Genomic DNA, 19,932 nt, shown 5'->3' on the forward strand with positions numbered 1-19,932 from the left:
TACCCACCCACCCACTCCCAACTCCCTGCCCTGGCATTCCCCGACACTGGAGCATCCAGCCTTTACAGGACCAAGGGCCTCTCCTCCCATTGATGCCCCCCCTAAGGCTATCCTCTGCTACATACGCAGCTGGAGCCATGGGTTGCTCCGTGTGTACTCTTCAGTTGGTGGTTTAGTCCCGGAGAGCTTTGGGGGGTCTGGCTCCTTGATATCACTGTTCTTCCTATGGAGTTGCAAACCCCTTCAGCTCCTACAATCTTTTCTCTAACTCTTCCATTGAGGACTCCGTTCTCAGTCCAATGGTTGGCTGCACACATCTGAATCTATGTTTGCCAGGCTCTGGCATGGCCTCTCAGGAGACAGCTATATCAGGCTCCTGTCAGCATGCACTTCTTGGCATCAGCCAATACTATCTAAGTTTGGTAACTATATGTGGGATAGATGCCCTGGAGGGGCAGTCACTGGACGGCCTTTCCTTCGGTCTCTTCTCCACACTTTGTCTCTGTATTTCTTCTGGTGAGTATTTTGGCCCCCCTTCTAAGGACTGAACCATCTAAACTTTAGTCTTCCTTCTTCTTGAGCTTCATGTGATCTGTAAATTGTATCTTGGGTATTCCGAGCTTTTGAGCTAATATCCACTTATCAGTGAATGCATACCATGTGTGTTATTTTGTGATCTAAGGAACATTACTTCTTTAGGTGCTTCTCAGCTATATTCAATATTCCATAGTTGAGAATTCTTTGTTTAGCTCCACACCCCATTTTTTTAATAGGATTGTTTAATTTTCTGGAGTCTACCTTCTTGAGTTCTTTGTAAATATTAGATATTAGCCCTCTATCTGATGGTAAAGATCTTTTCCCAATCAGTTGGTTGCCATTTTGTCCTATTGACAATGTCCTTTGCCTTACAGAAACTTTGCAATTTTATGAGGGCCCATTTGATCCTAGAGCATAAGCCATTAGTGTTCTGTTCAGGAAATTTTCCCCAGTTCCCATGTGTTCAAGGCTCTTTCCCACTTTCTCTTCTATTAGTTGGAGAATAGCTGGTTTTATGTGGAGGTCCTTGATCCACTTGGACTTGAGCTTTGTAAAAGGAGATAAGAATGGATCGATTTGCATTCTTCTGCATGCTGACCACCAGTTGAACCAACATTTGTTGAAAATGCTACCTTTTTTGCACTGTATGGTTTTAGCTCCTTTGTCAAAGATCAAGTGAGCACAGGTGTGTGGGTTCATTTCTGCGTCTTCGATTCTATTCCATTGAACTACCTGCCTGTCTCGCTACCAATACCATGCAGCTTTTATCACTACTGCTCTTTAATACAGTTGGAGGTTAGAGATGGTGATTCCCCCTTAGAAGTTCTTTTATTGTTGAGTATAGCCTTTGCTATCCTGAGATTTTTTGCTATTTCAAATGAATTTGCAACTGCTCTTTTTAACTCTGTGAAGAATTGAATTGGAATTTTGATGGGGATTGTATTGAATCTCTAGATTGCTTTTGACAAGATGACTATTTTTACAATATTAATCCTGCCAATCCATGAGCATGGGAGATCTTTCCATCTTCTGAGATCTTCCTCGATTTCTTTCTTCAGAGACTTGAAGTTCTTGTCATACAGATCTTTCATTTGCTTGGTTAGAGTCACACCAAGGTATTTTATATTACCTGTGACTACTGTAAAGGGTATCATTTCCCTAATTTCTTTCACAGTCTGTATATGCTTTGAATAAAGGAAGGCTACTGATTTGTTTGAGTTAATTTTATGTCCAGCCACTTAGCTGAAGTTGTTTATCAACTGTAGGAGTTCTCTGGTGGAATTTTTGGGGTGACTTAAGTATACCATCATAGCATCTGCAAATAGTGATATTTTGACTTCTTCTTTTCCAATTTGTATCCCTTTGACTTTCCTTTGTTGACTAATTGCTCCCCTAGGACTTCAAGTACTATAGTCAATAGGTAGAAAGAGAGCAGGAAGTCTTGTCTATGTCCCTGATTTTAGTGGGATTGCTTCAAGTTTCTCTCCATTTAGATTGATGTTTGTTACTGGTTTGCTGTATATTCCTTTTACTATGTTTAGGTATGGGCCTTGAATTCCTGATCTTTCCAAGACTTTTACCATGAAAATGTTGAATTTTGACAAATACTTTCTCAGCATCAAAAGAAATGATCATGTGTTTTTTTTCTTTGAGTTTGTTTATATAGTGGACTGAGTTGATGGTTTTCCGTATATTAAACCATCCCTGCATGCCTGGGATGAAGCCTACTTGATCATGATGGATGATCCTTTTGATGTGCTCTTGGTTTTGGTTTGCAAGAATTTTATTGAATATTTTGGCATCGATATTCATAAGGGAAATTGGTCTGAAGTTCTCTTTCTTTGTTGGGCCTTTGTGTGGTATAAGTATAAGCGTAATTGTGGCTTCATAGAACAAATTGGGTAGTGGTCCTTCTGTTTCTATTTTGCGGAATAGTATTGTGAAGAGTAGTGGTATTAGGTCTTCTTTGAAAGTTTGATAGAATTCTGCACTAAACCCATCTGGTCCTGGGCTTTTTTTGGTTGGGAGACTTTTAATGACTGCTTCTATCTCTTTAGGGGTTATGGGACTATTTAGATGGTTTATCTGATCCTGATTTAACTTTGGTGCCTGGTATCTGTTTAAAATATTTTCCACTTCACCCAGATTTTCCAGTTTTGCTGAAAGCTTTTGTAGTAAGATCCGATGATTTTTCCGAGTTTTCTCAGATTCTGTTGTTATGTCTCCCTCTTCATTTCTAATTTTGTTAATTTGGATATACTCTCTGTGCCCTCTGGTTAGTCTGGTTAAAGGCTTATCTATCGGGGTTGGGGATTTAGCTCAGTGGTAGAGCGCTTGCCTAGCAAGTGCATGGCCCTGGGTTCGGTCCCCAGTTCTGACAAAAAGAAGAAAAAAAAAAAAAAAAAGGCTTATCTATCTTGTTGATTTTCTCAAAGAACCAGCTCCTGGTTTTGTTGATTCTTTGTGTAGGTTTTTGTTTGTTTTTTCTACCTGGTTGATTTCAGCCCTGAGTTTGATTATTTCCTGTCATCTACTCTCTTGGGTGTATTTGCTTCCTTTTGTTCTAGAGCCTTCAGGTGTGCTGTCAAGCTGCTAGTGCATGCTCTCTCCAGTTTCCTCTTGGAGGCACTCAGAGTTATGAGTTTTCCTCTTAACACTGCTTTCATTGTGTCCCATAAGTTAGACCCGTTCTTTTTAATAAAGTATCAACCTTTTCCTAATAGGATAAAAGGCAATGGTTACGAGATTTTCTGATCTCTTCAGGAGGCTCTGAGCTCCATTCACAGACTCAGACTGTCACCAATCGTAAGCATCCAATTTTACAATGAAGACACAAATATTCTCCTTCTGGAGAAGGCACAGTTTGCTCAAATTCAAACACAGAGGAATGAACATTGAGTGAAGAGCTACAGATAAAAGACTTAAGAAAATCAGGACAGAAGCGGCACGCCCTCTAATCCAGAGCACAGGAGGGAAAGACTGGTGGATTGCTTGAGTTAGAAGTCAGTCTGGTCCACAGAGATCCAGGATAGACAGGGATTCACAGAGAAACCTTGTCTTGAAAACTAAACAAACAAACAAACAAAAAAAAAGATTTAAGAATATAAAAAGCTTTAACAGAGTGTGCCCCCATTTATTTCAATTAAACTGGAAAGAACCTCCCTGTAAAGTATGTATTTTAGCTATTTTTATTATATGTCAGTTAATATGTGATGGGTACCACCATTCTCTTTTCCTCTTCACACACAGCATCTCTGTGAATGGAAATGGCATCTCAGTATTAACAAAGCTCCTCAGTTCCTCCGCTCTCCTTAAAATTATGCTCAAGGACACAGGAAGAAGAAACAGGGCAGCATCCACACGCCCAGGCTTCTGAGGCCATCATACTGACCGATCTCTGAGGGTCGTGTAGGTGTCCCCTAATGCTTGGCAAGAATTGTGAGCACGTGCAAGGAAACCATGCTATCAGGTATGGCAGCAGATCTCAGACGATGCAAGAGCCACCCTCCAAAGTCATCCACTCACACACGACACAGCGAATGGTAGGGACTTAGTCACACAACAGATGCTGTCATCATCCCTGAATTGACTGACTTCTTTCAACCTGACTCTATCTCTCTGCCCGTCTGTCCTGCTGCTTTCTTTATTGAACACTCCGATCAGGATCGGACACACTGAAGCTGCCTGCCATGGACACTGCCAAGGGGGAGTAGCGAGGAGACTACTTCACTAGCCATTGGGGCTCAGGCTACTTGGTTCCCCACAACTGGAAAGTGAGCTAGCCTGCCCCAAGGGAACATCATCCTAGAAGGATGCCTATGTTGATGATGTATATTAAATGAATATTAATGTACTATTAATACTCTATCTGCACATACACCTGCATGCCAGAAGAGGAGATCATGTTACAGATGGCCATGAGTCATCATGTAGGTGCTGGGAATCGAACTCAGGATCTCTGAAAGAACAGCTGGTGTGTTCTTAATCACTGAGCCATCTGCCTAGCTCCAGTTAACAGTTAACTTTTTTCCAGTTTTAAGCTTCTGACTTAGTATCTGCTACTGACAACTGGCTGCTAATTGCTTCTCCTCATGGAGACCTTAGTTAGCACAACTTCCTTGCTTCAGTTTTGTTGAGGTTTTGTAGGAATGAAAAAGAACCTGTATAGGGCTCGTGTACAGCATTATTACCACCATGCAAGCACTGGCCAGAACCCAGGATTCTTCCTCTCTTATACTTAACCAAAGGAGGGTGCAATTTCTAGCCCAAATACAATGGTAGGAAATGCTTGATTTGGTTCCACCCGAGCAGCACATTGTTATCTCTTTACAAAAATCTCTTCAGTTTACAGAGAGGAGAGATTTTATGGTGACCAACTACAAATGATTTCTATTAGTTTGTAAAATCATGGCGTTCCTTCATTACCTGTATTGAAATAACCCATGAATCCAAGCCTAAAGAACTACTAGGAACTATTAAGCAACACTGCTGCGTCTTTTTAGAATAAAATTAAAGCCATAAATTAAAAGGGATTAAAATTTATTGTCAAACAACTTACAATGCTTTTATTGCTACAGTCAGAAAAGGGCCAGGGACTGGAGAGATGGCTCAGTGGTTAAGAGCACTGGCTGCTCTTCCAGAGGACCCTAGTTCAATTCCCAGCACCCACATGGTGGCTCACAATTCCCAGCAGCCGGTGGCTGCTCAGTTCCAGGGGATCTGACTCCATCACACAGACATACATGTAAACAAAACACAAGTGCACATGAAAGTGATAAAAATAAAATCGTTAAAGAAGTCAAGTAAGATAGGCCACGACAGTGAGGGCTCTGCTTAACTTTTCGCTCATGTTTTACTCACGGTTTACAACTCAGTGATATAATAGGAGTCCCACATATTATGGAACACCGAAAAGCTGTATTATGAAAACAGGATACCAGGATGCCTATCGTTTTGATAAAATTATTTCTCATGCTCATGCAATCAAAAGATATTCACTAAACATTTACACAACCAATTGCACTTAATATATCAAAAGGTTTTCCCTATATCCAGAAAGCTAAAACTACATAATTTCTTATTTAAAAACACATAAGTTACTAGTTTGGATATGCCTACAGAGTAGACATACATTCAATTCAGTCTCTAGTTGTTACTTCTGAAATGATCATATAACAGTTATTGTCTGAAACACTAAAATTCTAAGCCACCAAAAGTAATTAAATATATCACATTAACACTTCACAGCCTTTAAGACTTCATACACTAAACGTGGCATGGCAGGGTGATTCCCCCCCGAAATAGATTCTCGATGGATCACTAGAACAAAAATATCACGTCACTCTTGTGAGGTCTTGTAAGAACCTAGACCATTTAAAAGAATTAATCATTAATATATAAATTTATAATTATTAATTGTGCTGGAGTGGATAGTGGGACACTCCGGGAGGGCTGGGGACAGATCAGGACACACAAGGGAAGAGGTGTAGAAGACAGGAGTGAGGGGACCACGGGGGAGAACATGCAGTGGGGGAGGGGGAGAGTGGGAAGCGTAGCGGAAAGACAGGAAAGAAAGTTGCCAATCTCATGTCTCATTATTCAAATGCTCAGTTTGAGTTCTGGAAAAATGGGCTACTGTAGATTGCTACTGACATTCATAAATAATTTCCCATGATTATTCTGTTCTAAAAAGGAAAGTGATTGAAACTGATGGATTCTTTGCACCATGAGCATACCTTGTCAGAGTTTAAATCCTGGTACAGTACAAAGAGAAGCAGACATTTATCCATAGTGTGTCACATACCCAAGGGACATGAGGACTTACAAGAAGGTATTAAAAATAACTGGTATAAAAACATTCTAAGAACTAACTCAGACGAACCTTACATTGTACTTTTATCCACATATAAATAATATATACTGGGAAAGAACCCTCTAGTATCTTGAAATGAAAACTAAGATACTTTTTCAGAAACAGTATAATCTTTATTTAAAACAGGTAAAGCAAAACACCAAAATGGCCAGCTAACCAACCAGAGCACAGCAGAATACCCACAAAACACACGGACATCTAATCAATGAGAGCACAGCAGTGTCCCCACAAAACACACGGACATCTAACCAACCAGAGCACAGCAGAGTCCCCACAAAACACACGGACATCTAATCAATGAGAGCACAGCAGTGTCCCCACAAAACACACGGACATCTAACCAACTAGAGCACAGCAGAGTCCCCACAAAACACACGGACATCTAATCAATGAGAGCACAGCACAGAGTCCCCACAAAACATGGATATCTAACCAATCAGAGCACAGCAGAATCCCCACAAAACACATGGACATCTAACCAATGAGGGCACCACACAGAATCCTCATAAAACACATGCACTGCTCTTCTTGACTTCAGGAGAAACAGAACCCTGGTTAAGAATATATTCTCTTTGCTTCAGAGGTTTCTGAACTCTGCAACAGTGCAGATAATCACCAGTCTACGCTTCAGTTTTACACGAAGGGTTTCTCACGGGTTTCCTTTTGGCTGGTGTTCGTTTTCTAAATAAGACTATTTTCTAAATATGCCGGTTGTCTGAGTAAATTAAAAATTAGAAAAGCTAATCTTCTAATTTATTTTAGACAATTATATACATCACAGGACATATTTGAATATATTTGTTATTTTTTTCTTTGTACAAAAATATTCTTGTTAATGTTTGTTACCTTGAATTTCAACAACTCCTGATAAGTGAAAAGACAATAACAAGTATAACTTATAAAATAAACTATGGCAGTGTTTGACAAGTGCAAGTCTGGGAATATTTCCCCATGAGATCAATTCATTGGATCCTGCCTAATATGAAAAGGAAGATAAAAGGGAAAACACCAGGGCATAAGCAGTAAGAATGATGGTGCTTGGGGTTGGGGATTTAGCTCAGTGGTAGAGTGCTTGTCTAGCAAGCGCAAGGCCCTGGGTTCAGTCCCCAGCTCTGAAAAATAGAAAAGTAAAAAAAAAAAAAAAGAATGATGGTGCTTTCTGGAGCTTTTCCCTTAGGGGTCCTGATGCTTATAAATACACATGCTCATCTGGTCACGCTGTAAATCTAACCTTGATATAAACCGCCTTGATGGGTGAACGGTGGTCCTGATAAAGGGGCCTTGGGAAGGGCAGCAGCACGTGTGGGAGTTGTGGTAGTGAACATTTTACACAACTGCAATGTTTATTTATTATTGTGCCTGATCTTTATCTCCACCCTGGGCGTCCACTTTGCATCCTTGGGTTCTCAGAACCGCAGTCACGAGCGTAGGTTTCTAAGGCAGGCTAGCACACTTCCACGGACAAGAGGAGAGCAGTAAAGCCCAGCCCCGCTCTACCCACACCCTTTCCCTTACCTATGGGTAATCCTTTTCCTCTCAGTCGGTCTCGGATGGCCTGGCTCCGGTCAGGCTTTTCTTCACTGCTATGGGAAAGCGGATCCGTCTGTGCACAGGTGATCAAAAGTCAAGTTTGATAAAATAAAACATAGATATTTTTTGTCAGTGACTGTCCACGGAACAGCACATTACCCAACCACGAGGGTTTAGTACCATGTAAGGAGACGCCCCGTCTGGCTGTAATCTCTCTCTCTTTTTTTTTTCCGGAGCTGGGGACCGAACCCAGGGCTTGCTAGGCAAGCGCTCTACCACTGAGCTAAATCCCCAACCCGGCTGTAATCTCTCAAATTAGAATAATTTTTGTATAAGAAGACTTTCTCTCAGTTGCAACTATACACTACCTCAGAAGTCATTTCCTAGATACTGCTTGCCAGAATTGCATCGTCTGCTAAGTTTTTAAACTGGATATGTTGGGGGGTGACAATTTATATCGATGCTGTATGGGATCCTCCTTATAACAACATGTTTCAGTAGTCTGAAACTTCAATGACTTTAACCATAGATACTTATATAAAATAAGCCATGTCAAATTGGGTCAGACTCTTACTATACAGGATGATAGTCGGAACACTAGTCTACTTGGATGAGAAAACCCAGGATAAATACAGATTAAAGTTGAAGAGAACAGTGAGGCTATGTGTAGTCCAAAAGGCATGGGCGCACGCCTGCATCTATGCACACACATTTAATAAGCCTCCAGTACTGAGGTTTGAGTATAGATCAAAATTCTGCCTCGGGTGACAAATTCGTGGTTCTAAGCATTTTATTTCCTACTTAAAAGTAGCGTTAAAAGAAGCATTTCCGAAACCATGCTGTCCTTGAACTGCATAAGTGGCATCAGTCACACTGCATCGACAGTAACAGGAAAAGAGTGACTATTACAGATACTTGTGAGTTCCTGCTCTGAGGCAGCTGTCAGTAACAACTGCCACTTAGCGGCCATGCCAGGCCCTGCACAGTGCGTTATCAACGTCATCACTAATTCTCAAAGCGACCTGGTGTGGTGCACACCATTCTTACTGTCGTGACTGTTAGAGATGCTCTGAAGTGCCAACCCGTGTGGAGAACCAGAAGCAACTCCATTACCTTCACAGCTGCCTGGAGACACGGGTGGACGCTGTCTAGTAATAACCATGGGTTACAGTTAGTCAAAACTGAGGTAAAGGCACTGTAGGACTAGAGGAACCAAGGCACTTGAGCTGGCTTGCTGACATGGTTGGTTAATCTGAAGTGCGTGCTTTGACCATCACGGTGCCCGCACGAGTTTAGTGAGAGACAGTTCACACCTCTGCGTCTATTTCTCACCGTCGTCTGCTTAGAGATCTCTGGGAAGGATCAGTGGAGAAAAGTATGGCGGACAGACTGTGAGAAGCTTGAAAATGTGACCATTCTATGGTCTCTCCTAGAATGAAGCTCTTTCTTTTTTTTTTTTTTTTTTTCGGAGCTGGGGACTGAACCCAGGGCCTTGCGCTTGCTAGGCAAGCGCTCTTCCACTGAGCTAAATCCCCAACCCCTAGAATGAAGCTCTTTAAAAGAGAGGCTTTCGGGCTGGAGAGGTGGCTCAGATGTTAAGAGCACTGACTGCTCTTCCAGAGGTCCTGAGTTCAATTCCCAGCAACCACATGGTGGCTCACAACCATCTGTAATGGTGTCTGATGCCCTCTTCTGGTGTATCTGAAGACAGCTACAGTGTACTTATATATAATAGAGGGGGGGAAAAAAGAGGCTTTCATGAAATGTGGGAGCCTAATTAACTGCAGTAGAATTCTAATTTTTAAAGTACTGCTTATAGTAAATAATCAACAATAAAAGAATGAATCCCACTTTTTATTCTTTATCCTGAAAAGCTGCACTGGACATTTAAAGAGAGGTTGTGGGATTACTGATTTTCAAAGCATAACTGTGCTTCCGAGTCAGAACTGTAGCTTACCCCAGAAATATTTCCCAGAACCAGCTTTACCAACTGCTTCACATAGGAAAAGGAGGGCGCACAGTTGCTGTTCCTGATGTGGGCGCTGCAGGCGTCCAGCACGGTCCGGACGGACACCCGAGCATAAAGAACATCCTCGCACATGCCCAGCAGAATGCTGTTGAGATGGTCTCCCAGCTTGATGGGCTAAAACGAATGGAAAAGCCACGTCAGTAAAGTACATAAAAGGCCTTTGTGGGGGTCTCAGGAACAGCGAATGTTCACAGGAAATGAATTATTTTCTATTGGCAATTTCATCTCCTTGACCTATTTCTTTCAAAAAACCGTAACAGAAGGAAGTTAATTATGTCTTCCTAGATTTAAAATGTAACAACAGCGAAAGCTGTGAATTTTATAATGAAGAAGTGTGGCCTTTTCGGCTTTGTTTGTTTGTTTGTTTGTTTGTTTGTTTGATTGATTGTTTGAGAGGGTCTCACCGCACAGCTCAGGCTGACCTGGAACTCTCAATATAGACCAGGCTGGTCTTGAACTCACACAGACTCCTGCCTCACCTCCCACCATGCCTGGCAGAAGTGGAATACTTTGATTATTCAAAAACATTGAGAATGGAGATAGTGTTTCAACATTCACTGTTCAGAAAGATCTCCTCTCTATAATTTGGGATTTGTAGCATAAGGTGAGAGATTCTAGATGTTCAAATAACATGAGAGCGGTTAAATGAAATGTTGAGTACTCTGATGAGATAGATCAGAATGTGACATTATTTTAACAAATAATTTAACATAGACTTTTAAGTTACTACAACGAAATGGCCAACAAGCATAAAGAAGGGTGGTTAGGATCACTGTTCATTAATACAAAGCAGCCGTAAGAAAGGACTTCTGGGCTGGAGTACAGCTCTCTGTCAGGATTATTGCTTAGCTCTCGGGAGGTCCTAGGCGCAATTCTCCACCACCCCGAGAATGTATTTAACAAATTAAAAGGTAGTAGCAGTACATATTGGCCAGTCGCTGTGGATGTGTAAGCTCTGACATGCATTTGGTCTAACTAACAGCTTCATGTGACACTCGTCCTCTGAGGTACCACCTTCCCCTTGTGTCACAGTAGACACAATTTCCTTTACAAACGTACTCTCTCTAACCCTTGGGCTCTAATCAGAAGTCCAATGTAGGCTGATGTCTATATGCAGGTGAGGACTGGCACAGTTGGATCAAGGCCATGACTGGACAGTAAAAAAATAAGGTGGGGACAAAGTTTCTGTAGGTAAACTTACTTATCTAGGTGGGCAGTTTACATCCTTATTAATTGGTTCTAAGTTTATTGTATGGATGTACTGTGGATTGAGAATTTAACATATAAATCTGGTTGCTGGGTTACAGTTTGTGGATTTTAACAGGTCGTTGGGAGTTTATACCATAACTATTAGGGGGCGGATGTTGGGAATGTAAACAGGGCAGGGGCAGAGACTTACGAGACGGTAGCTGCCACTGAGACCAGGGGTGGATGCTGGGCATGTGAGCAGAGTCCTCAGTAGGAGAGCCGAGAGATAGGCGGTCTCGGTATGAAACTAGCATGGCAGTGACCTGGGTCACAGAGTACTTGGGGGCAGTGTGGAGCCACCGAGATAGATTAGCGCTCGTTCCAATGGCCCCAAGGAGCTGGAACTAGCAAGAGCGTGGCCACCAGGGCACACGCAGGAACCGTTCTGCTGCTTTCTATTTCTGACCTCAACAGTCCAACCTTGGCTTTTCCACTTGCCCTAACAGAGGTCATTACACTATACTGTCATAATCTACTTCGCTATCTGTATCGTCCAGGAGACGCCAGAGGTATAGCCCATCAGCAGGTCTAAAGTCTAGTGCTCGGTCTGACACAAGATATACTTAATAAATAATTAATGTTAAAGTACTTCTAAGTTGGTAAGTCTTTATGATCATAAAGTATAATTATATTACTTCTCCAATTTGGCATTATTTATATTGACTTTATTTCCAGTTATTACAAAAGAATGTAAAATGTAATTGTAGACTGCTCCGTTTTACGTGACAGTTAGGTTGCATGACAAATCACCTCAGTTTCTCCGGGAACAACTGATTTTCCTGTTTATATTTACAAAATTAAAACTAAGGAAACAAAGAAAATAGACAAAAGTTTCCATCAGCTATGCTGCATAATATCATTCACCTCATGAATTGTAAGATGTATAAATTTTGGATTAAAAGTTATTTGAAAGTATCCAATTCTTCTGGTATTCAATAAACTGCAACTGCTTTTGTTTTTTATTTATAAATGACTAAAAAGTCCCCCTCTTTTCATCCTCTTCTTCTTCATCATTTTATTTTGTGTGCATGTGTGCACGCGCGTGTGCGCGAGCTTTGTGTGACTGCTCATAGGTATGTAGGTATATGTACAGATATGCACACAAATATGTGCACGAGCTCAGAGGCTGACGTTTTCCACTATCCTTTTCCACATGGTCATTTGAGGTAAGACCTCTCACTAAAACTGTAGCACAGCCGTTAGAAATCCGGCTGACCAGTGAGCTCTAGGAATAGGCCTCTCTCCACCCCCAAGGCACATGGTGTTACCATGCCCTGCTTTTGTGTGTGTGACTGAGATCCCAAGATAGGTTTCCATGCTTGTGGGGCAAGCGACTTACTGTCTGAGCCACCTCCCCAGGCCTAAGCGACATGCTAAACGTTACAAGGTTGTTTTGAATGCTTCCACTCCTGCTTTCTACTATGTTCACATTGAGACTTCAGGAAGCAGAATTACTTTAGAACAGAAATACTGAAACTGGCCTAATGATCTCACCAGAGTCCAGGGTCTGAGAGTTAAGCTCAGGTGTGCGCCTGTTACGCAGGAGTGCTGAAACAGGATTCTGCCATCCCAAGCGCACTACGTTATCAAAGTTTCCCCAGCCTTCAAGACAGGAACAGAGCCCCGGCTTTCCCTACCACGGGTTGACTGGGACAGAGGCACCATCTCCCCCACGGCAGGCTGGCTGGGACAGAGGTGGCATCTCCCCTAACGTACTGGTACAGAACTGCTCCATCAGTACTGTCACTGAGAGAATGACAGTACTCACTGTCATCAGAGGACATTTAGATCCCACACCGGTAGACGGGGAGAAATAAAGTCTTCTAACACAGCACACCGTCACCCTTCTCGCAGGCGCAGTCACTGACCCCTGGGCAGTGACTGCCACAGTCCTTAGGACACCTTTAAAGTGGTCTCATGAGCACTCACTGTTAGTTCTTGCTGACTCCGACAGTGCATACGTGAGCGACCAGTAAGAAGCACCCGTGTGGCGGGCAGCATGCTGTAGGATACACGCAGTCACACGGAAGAGCCTTGTAGACGGTATAGATAGGCGTCAGTGTAAAAGCATCGCACATGTGAGATGACTTACCTGGCTCTGAGGTACTTCATGGTCGGCCCCCCAATACAATGTCATTCCGAGAGAATAAATATGGACCTGGGAAGGGAATTTTTATAAAAGTCACTTTATGGTAAGATTTAAAAAATTAACAAGTATAGTTTTGTTTTTTTTTTTTTTTTTTGCTCCAAAGAAAGTATAACGTGTAACTTGAGGAAAATCATTTTGCACATCTTACATAAAAACATACAGAGAGATTAAAATAAGAAATCAGAGTAGCGCTGGTTAGACTTGATGCGCCACCCCCACCAGCAATGCACAGTCTCCTAGCAATGAGTAATCACTCTGCTAGCTTTTCCTTAGTTGTTTATATGAACTTACGAAGATGTGGACATATGTTCCTGATCCTTCTTCTACATGCCATTTACAGTGTGCTCTGGCCTTGCTTCCTTAGCTTGCCAGCTGAGCTGTCTGTGTTAACTGTGGAGAGCTTATCCGTTATTATATCATCTATTGCAGTCTTAATGTCTAATAGCAGTCCATCTGTTATTAATAGACAACTAGAGTTTTTCCAAACTTTGTGATGTGTGTTTCAGCAAACACTGTATGTATGCAGATAGTTCTCTTAAGTTGACTCCAAAATTATGAGAGACCTGTAGACAACCTCTAAAACACACACACACGGGGGCTGGAGAGATGGCTCAGCGGTTAAGAGCACCCGACTGTTCTTCCAGAGGTCATGAGTTCAATTCCCAGCAACCACATGGTGGCTCACAACCATCTGTAAAGAGATCTGATGCCCTCTTCGGGTGTATCTGAAGACAGCTACAAGGGTACTTATATATAATAAATGAATAAATCTTTAAAACACACACACACACACACCCCACATGCACATACATGCATGCACACATGTGCACACACACACACACATGAACCAACAAAGTGAAAGACTGACATCTCCCTGTACATTAGTTTATGTATAGGAGTGCACTGTAGCTGTCTTCAGACACACCAGAAGAGGGCATCAGATCCCATTACAGATGGTTGTGAGCCACCATGTGGTTGCTGGGAATTGAACTCAGGACCTCTGGGAGAGCAGTCGGTGCTCTTAACCACTGAGCCACCTCTCCAGCCCCCTATTTTCACTTCTGACATAGAAGTTCCCACGTAGGATTTAGATTTTTGCCAGTGTGAAAACTGAGGGGGAAATCTAATCGGAGGACTGATTACAGATCATTTGTGGGTTTGGGAAAGGATAAAAGAGGAGGATCAAAGTACTGTTCTGTCATTGGTTTTAAAATACCCTCGTGTGATGTTGGCAGATGCTCCTGGGGGAACAGTAGAAGGGCTGGAGAGGACGGGCCCTGGGATCCTCCTGACCCTAGGCCTGTGGTGTCTGCCGGAGTTCACACAGATGCACTGGTAAGGGGACCTGAAGGAAGGCCTGCCTGAGTGTCCTGCTGCTGCTGTCACCGCCCTTGGCTTGCCAACACATGACGTACCAGCGACTGCCCAGGGAACATAACACACGCTACATACCGGCAACTGCCCAGGAATCTCCCAAGACAAACAACATACCAGCGACTGCCCGGGGATTCCCCAACACACTCCACATACCAGGGACTGTCCTGAGGACGTCCAGGTTTTAACCCTGGGCTGCGGACTGAGCAGTTACGAAGTTCTCTGCATCCCAGTGCACAGATGCCCATTATTAGAGTCCCAGCCTCTACTTCCTGTAAGCCAATCTAGAAGTCTGCTTCCTAATAAACACTCATCATACGAGTCCTGTTGTCCAGAGACCCCACCTGACATCATGTGAGGGATTTCATTTCTAGTATTATTTTGGTTACTGGTTTTTGTGTGGGTTTTTTTTTTTGGGGGGGGGGGGGTACCTTCGACTTTTTCTAATTTTTATCACATGTGTTTTAGTTGATTCCTGTTCTTTAAACTTTGTTTTAAAATTCTATAACATGTCTTTAGTTCTCTTTAGAAATAGGTGGGGAAAAAAATCTATGTACAAATAAATGTTTTTACTATGTCACGGCATTTCCATCTGTCTTTATATTGCTACTTAAAGTTGTTCCCGGTTTATTAGGAAAAAATTTCAAATTATTTGCAACGCTTCCAATTTTCTTAATTCTAAACTATTTCTAATGACGTTTTAGCACACCCTGACTGAGCCCACCTCATCCCTCCTTCCTGCCGTGTGCACTGGGACCTAACACTGCAGCACCGACCCAGCCTCTGCTCCTCTCTCCCTCGTTTCCATTTTATCTTGTGTGTGTGGACCAAACTTCTCTTAAGCTGTTCATTTTACCAAGAATGGTTTGTGTTTGTCAGCTGAAGTCTGCCACTAGAGACAAGCCATCCTGTAAGTCATTTTACACAGGATGATGCATTCTCCCTTAGACGCCAATCGGTTTCCTTTCCATCTCGAGTGAAGCAGTTAACTGGTACGTCCTTGTACCACAGACAGCCTGTCTTACAGGTTTTCATATTTCTTCTACAGGATACACAATGCTCACTCTGTGTGTGTGTGTGTGTGTGTGTGTGTGTGTGTGTGTGTGTGTGTGTGTGTGTGTGTGTACGCTGTGTGTGTGGCCTCTTCATCAGCCATGTGACTGCTTTCACTTCATGGAGATCAAGAACGGTGGAAGAGTAGCCATGGGCGTGTGTGTATTTCTTTGAAATTCTGAAGGATCACATGGGAATTCGGCCTTTTATGTCCTTGGTTACCTCTGGTTCTTTGGTAGTAACTACATTAAGAAGTAGAAGGTTACCCAGTAAAAGGGGAAAAGTCATAAAAAGAGATAAAAAGTCAGAGAATCAAAAAGTTTAAGGCGACTTTCTAGTTATCCAAAGGAACATTATCATCATGAAAAGTAAAATTTAAGTAAAAATGTGAAAATGCCTATTTACGTAGCTGGTAGTTATGTAAACGTTTCATAGGGATGGTAAGTGTCCTATTTATCTATCAACACTTCCAAGGATAATTCTCTTGGATGTAAGGATCATGTTCCTGTGTAAGGCTCCAGTGGACACTCGGTGGCATTCACCAAGCATGGCTAAGATACACTTACGTGTACCTTACGTGTACGTGGGAGCTTACGTGTACACTGACATTCTCATGTAATTTGACTCACTCCAGATTCTTCAGAATACCTCATACAATGCAAAGTGTATATGGATCATACACCAAACTGTGTAAAAAATAACAAGAAGAAAAGATCTACATGTGTTCAGTAAAGATGCAGTTTTCTCCCTAAATATTTTCAACCTGAGGTACTTGAATCAGTAGCTGTGGAAATTCACACATCACAAAGCTTACAGAGACTTTTACAGAGTCCAGATGGCTAAAAGACCAGTTTTTCCCTTGATCAGCATGTGTGTTTATTCTGAAGCAGACGAAGCTTAGACAAACAAAACAAGCAGCAGGCCCTGCTGTGGTGGCTTGAATAGGTCTGACCCCTGTAGACACTCGTGTCTTTGAACTCATAAGGAGTGGCACTATTGAGAGATGTGGCCTTGATGGCGGAAGTGTGTCACTGTGGGGGCACAGACTTTGAGGTCTTCTATGCTGAAGCTACACCCAGTGTGGCACGCAGTGACGACGAAGACGCAGAACTCTCAGCTCCTTCTCCAGCGCTCTGTCTGCCGTGTGCCACCACGCTGCCCTCCACACCATGATGACAACGGACTGACTCTCTGAAACTGTAAGCCAGTTTCAATTAAATGTCTGCCCTTATAAGCGTTCCCTTGGTCATGGTGTCTCTTCACAGCAATAAAACTATGAGAGTTGGTACCAGGACTAGGGTACTGCTGTGATAGCCTGCCATGCTTTTATTTGGAGGAATGTGGATTTTGGGATTTTGGATTAGGAAAGCAGTGGATTGCTTTCAGCACTGTTTAAGGGGCCATACCAGTAGGAACATGGAAGAGAGTGGTCCTAAGGGTGACTTGAACTGTGGAGGCCTGGCTCAAGAGGCTTCAGAGGAGAACAATTTTAATATATTGCCTAGAGATCATTTTGAGATTGATATTTGATGAAGAATGTGGCTGCTTTTTACCCTTGTCCAGAGTCTACCTGAAGCTTTATAAAGTGAAGACGTTTAGATTACACTGGCAAAAATTTCAAAACAGCCTAGCATAGACTCTGTCCTGTGGTTCACTCTTATGAAATGTGTTTTCATGAAACAGAGCAATCTGAGCAAGAAAAATTACAAAAAAGAAAAGGGTTAGGGTTGGCAGGCTGGAGAGATGGCTCAGCGGTTAAGAGCACTGACTGCTCTTCCAGAGATCCTGAGTTCAATTCCCAGCAACCACATGGTGGCTCACAACCATCTGGAATGGGATCCGATGCCCTCTTCTGGTGTGTCGGAAGACAGCGACTGTACTGATATAAATAAAGTAATAAATCTTTTTTAAAAAGAAGAAAGGGGGCACCAGGAAGTATAATGAAACTAAAGAGATAAACAGCTTAAATATGGGGAGTGGTGACCTCAGGGCAAGATCCCTACCAGCTAAGCTTCCATCCCGTGAAAAAGGAAGTAAAGACAATTTAGGTCCAGGTGTGGTGGTGCACACCTTTAATCCTAGCAGTCAGGAGACAGCATGCAGAGCAACTTTCAGAACATCTGAGCTTAGGCAGTGAAGGAAACCATTAAAACTAGGAAGCTGGTAAAGACATGATTGAACAGGGGTGGAGTCGGGGGGAGGGTGTATTTCATCCTCAGTAAGCAGCTTCAGCCACATGGTTCTGGCTTTAGAGTCAAGGAGAGAAGAAAGGGGTTCTCAAGACTCTCCCTCTGTGACCAAGGCAAGCTACTGAAACCGGCAAGTTGTAGAAGTGTCGCTGCATGGAGGCCCGGAGAGGCCATGGTGTGAAGCTGTGTAAGTGAAGCCTGGGCTGTCCTGGAGACCCCAGGATGTTGGAGGTGCCGGGGTCATGAGATACCTGCTTGGGAAAGCTGCTAACAGAAAGTGGAACCAGCCCAAGAGATGGAGGTGTGCTGCAGTCAACAAAGATGAGAGGAGTTGGAGACCTGAATAACGTTTGACATGGAGAAACAGAGATGCAGAGTTTGGAGAAATTCCAGCTGCTTTTGGTCTTTCCTTGGTCCAGTATTTCTTGATGAATGTGTGTATATATGTATGTATGTGCATTTCTGAATTATGTAATGGTCACAAGCCTATGGAGGCTAAGGAGTGGAATGTGGTGGTTTGAAGAGGGATGACCCCTATAGACTCATGTGGTTGAGCCTTGGCCCATAGGGAGTGGCACTATTAGGAGGTGTGGCCTTGGAGGAAGTCAGTCACTCTGGGGGAGGGGACTTTGTCGTCTTATATGCCCACGCTACACCTAGGATAACGCAGTCTCCTGCTGCCTTCAGATCAAGATGTAACACTATCAGCTCCCTCTCCAGCACCGTGTCTGCCTGCAGGCTGCCATGCTTCCCTCCATGATGATAATGGACTGAGCCTCTGAAACTGGAAGCCAGACCCAATTAAATGCCTTCCTTGGTTAAAAGTTGCCTTGGTCATAGTATCTGTCTTAGTCAGGGTTTCTATTCCTGCACAAACATCATGACCAAGAAGCAAGTTGGGGAGGAAAGGGTTTATTTAGCTTACACTTCCACACTGCTGTTCATCACCAAAGTAAGTCAGGACTGGAACTCAAGCAGGTCAGGAAGCAGGAGCTGATGCAGAGGCCATGTAGGGATGTTTCTTACTGGCTTGCTTCCCCTGGCTTGCTCAGCTTGCTTTCTTATAGAACCGATAGAACCGAAGACTACCAGCCCAGGGATGGCACCACCCACAATGGGCCGGTTGACCCACCTTGACCATTAGTTGAGAAAGTGCCTTACAGCTGGGTCTCATGAAAGGCATTTCCACAACTGAGGCTCCTTTTCTGGGATAACTCCTGCTTGTGTCAAGTTGACACACAAAACTAGCCAGTCCAGTGTCTCTTCACAGAAATAAAACCCTAAGACATCTGCCCTTTTTTTTTTTGTATTAAAATTGAAGTAATAAACAAGAGAGATGTTTGAGCTAGTCTCACAGGCTTCAAGTGTGACAGTGACCGTCCCACACCCCTTTGTCCCCAGCACAGAGCACACTGCAGGCAGTGCTTGGAGTGTGATCCCTAATACGCGGCAGTTTTTCCTACTTTGGAATTTTTATTTGGTTTTGTATTTGTTATTACTACTTTTTATTTTTGAGATTATATTATAACATCATTTCCCCTTCTTTCTCCTCCGTTCTAACAGTCCTGTACATCTCCTTTGTTCTCATTCAATTCCTTGGCCTCTCTTTCATTAACTGTTACTTCGTTTTTGCTTTTCTTTTAGAAAGGGTCTCGTGTAGCTTCAGACCAGACCTGAAGACGGCCCTGAGTCTTGGAGCTGCCTGCCTCTGCCTCCACGTGCTGGGCTTACAGGTGCGCCATTACACCTGCGTATGTCAAGCTGAGAATTAAACCGAGGACCTCAGCCGTGGTAATCAGGCATCCACTGAAGGAACTATGTCCCCAACATGTACCTGAAACTTTCATTGAGCAAAGTCAGAGATATCTACAAAAACTATTGAAAACTAAAGGGTGAAAGCCTCCTACAATTTGGAAGAGTTTTCAAAGACTACACACTGTTCATGGTAATA

At 42.9% G+C, this 19,932-nt stretch overlaps 1 protein-coding gene across 6 annotated transcripts in view; it reads right to left on the bottom strand.

The window, feature by feature from the left end:
* Ptpn13 (protein tyrosine phosphatase, non-receptor type 13) overlaps positions 1-19,932 on the bottom strand; it is a 174,398-nt gene that overhangs the window by 99,113 nt on the left and 55,353 nt on the right. For all 6 annotated transcript variants that reach the window (XM_039092276.2, XM_063273454.1, XM_063273453.1 and 3 more), the window contains exons 4-6: positions 13,309-13,374; positions 9,897-10,082; positions 7,925-8,012 (exon numbers count right to left, since the gene is read on the bottom strand). In XM_039092276.2, the coding sequence (XP_038948204.1) occupies positions 7,925-8,012; positions 9,897-10,082; positions 13,309-13,374 (340 nt within the window). The remainder of the gene's footprint in view (positions 1-7,924; positions 8,013-9,896; positions 10,083-13,308; positions 13,375-19,932) is intronic.

The sequence above is a fragment of the Rattus norvegicus genome, chromosome 14 (genome assembly GCF_036323735.1).
Source record: "Rattus norvegicus strain BN/NHsdMcwi chromosome 14, GRCr8, whole genome shotgun sequence".
NCBI lineage: Eukaryota > Metazoa > Chordata > Mammalia > Rodentia > Muridae > Rattus > Rattus norvegicus.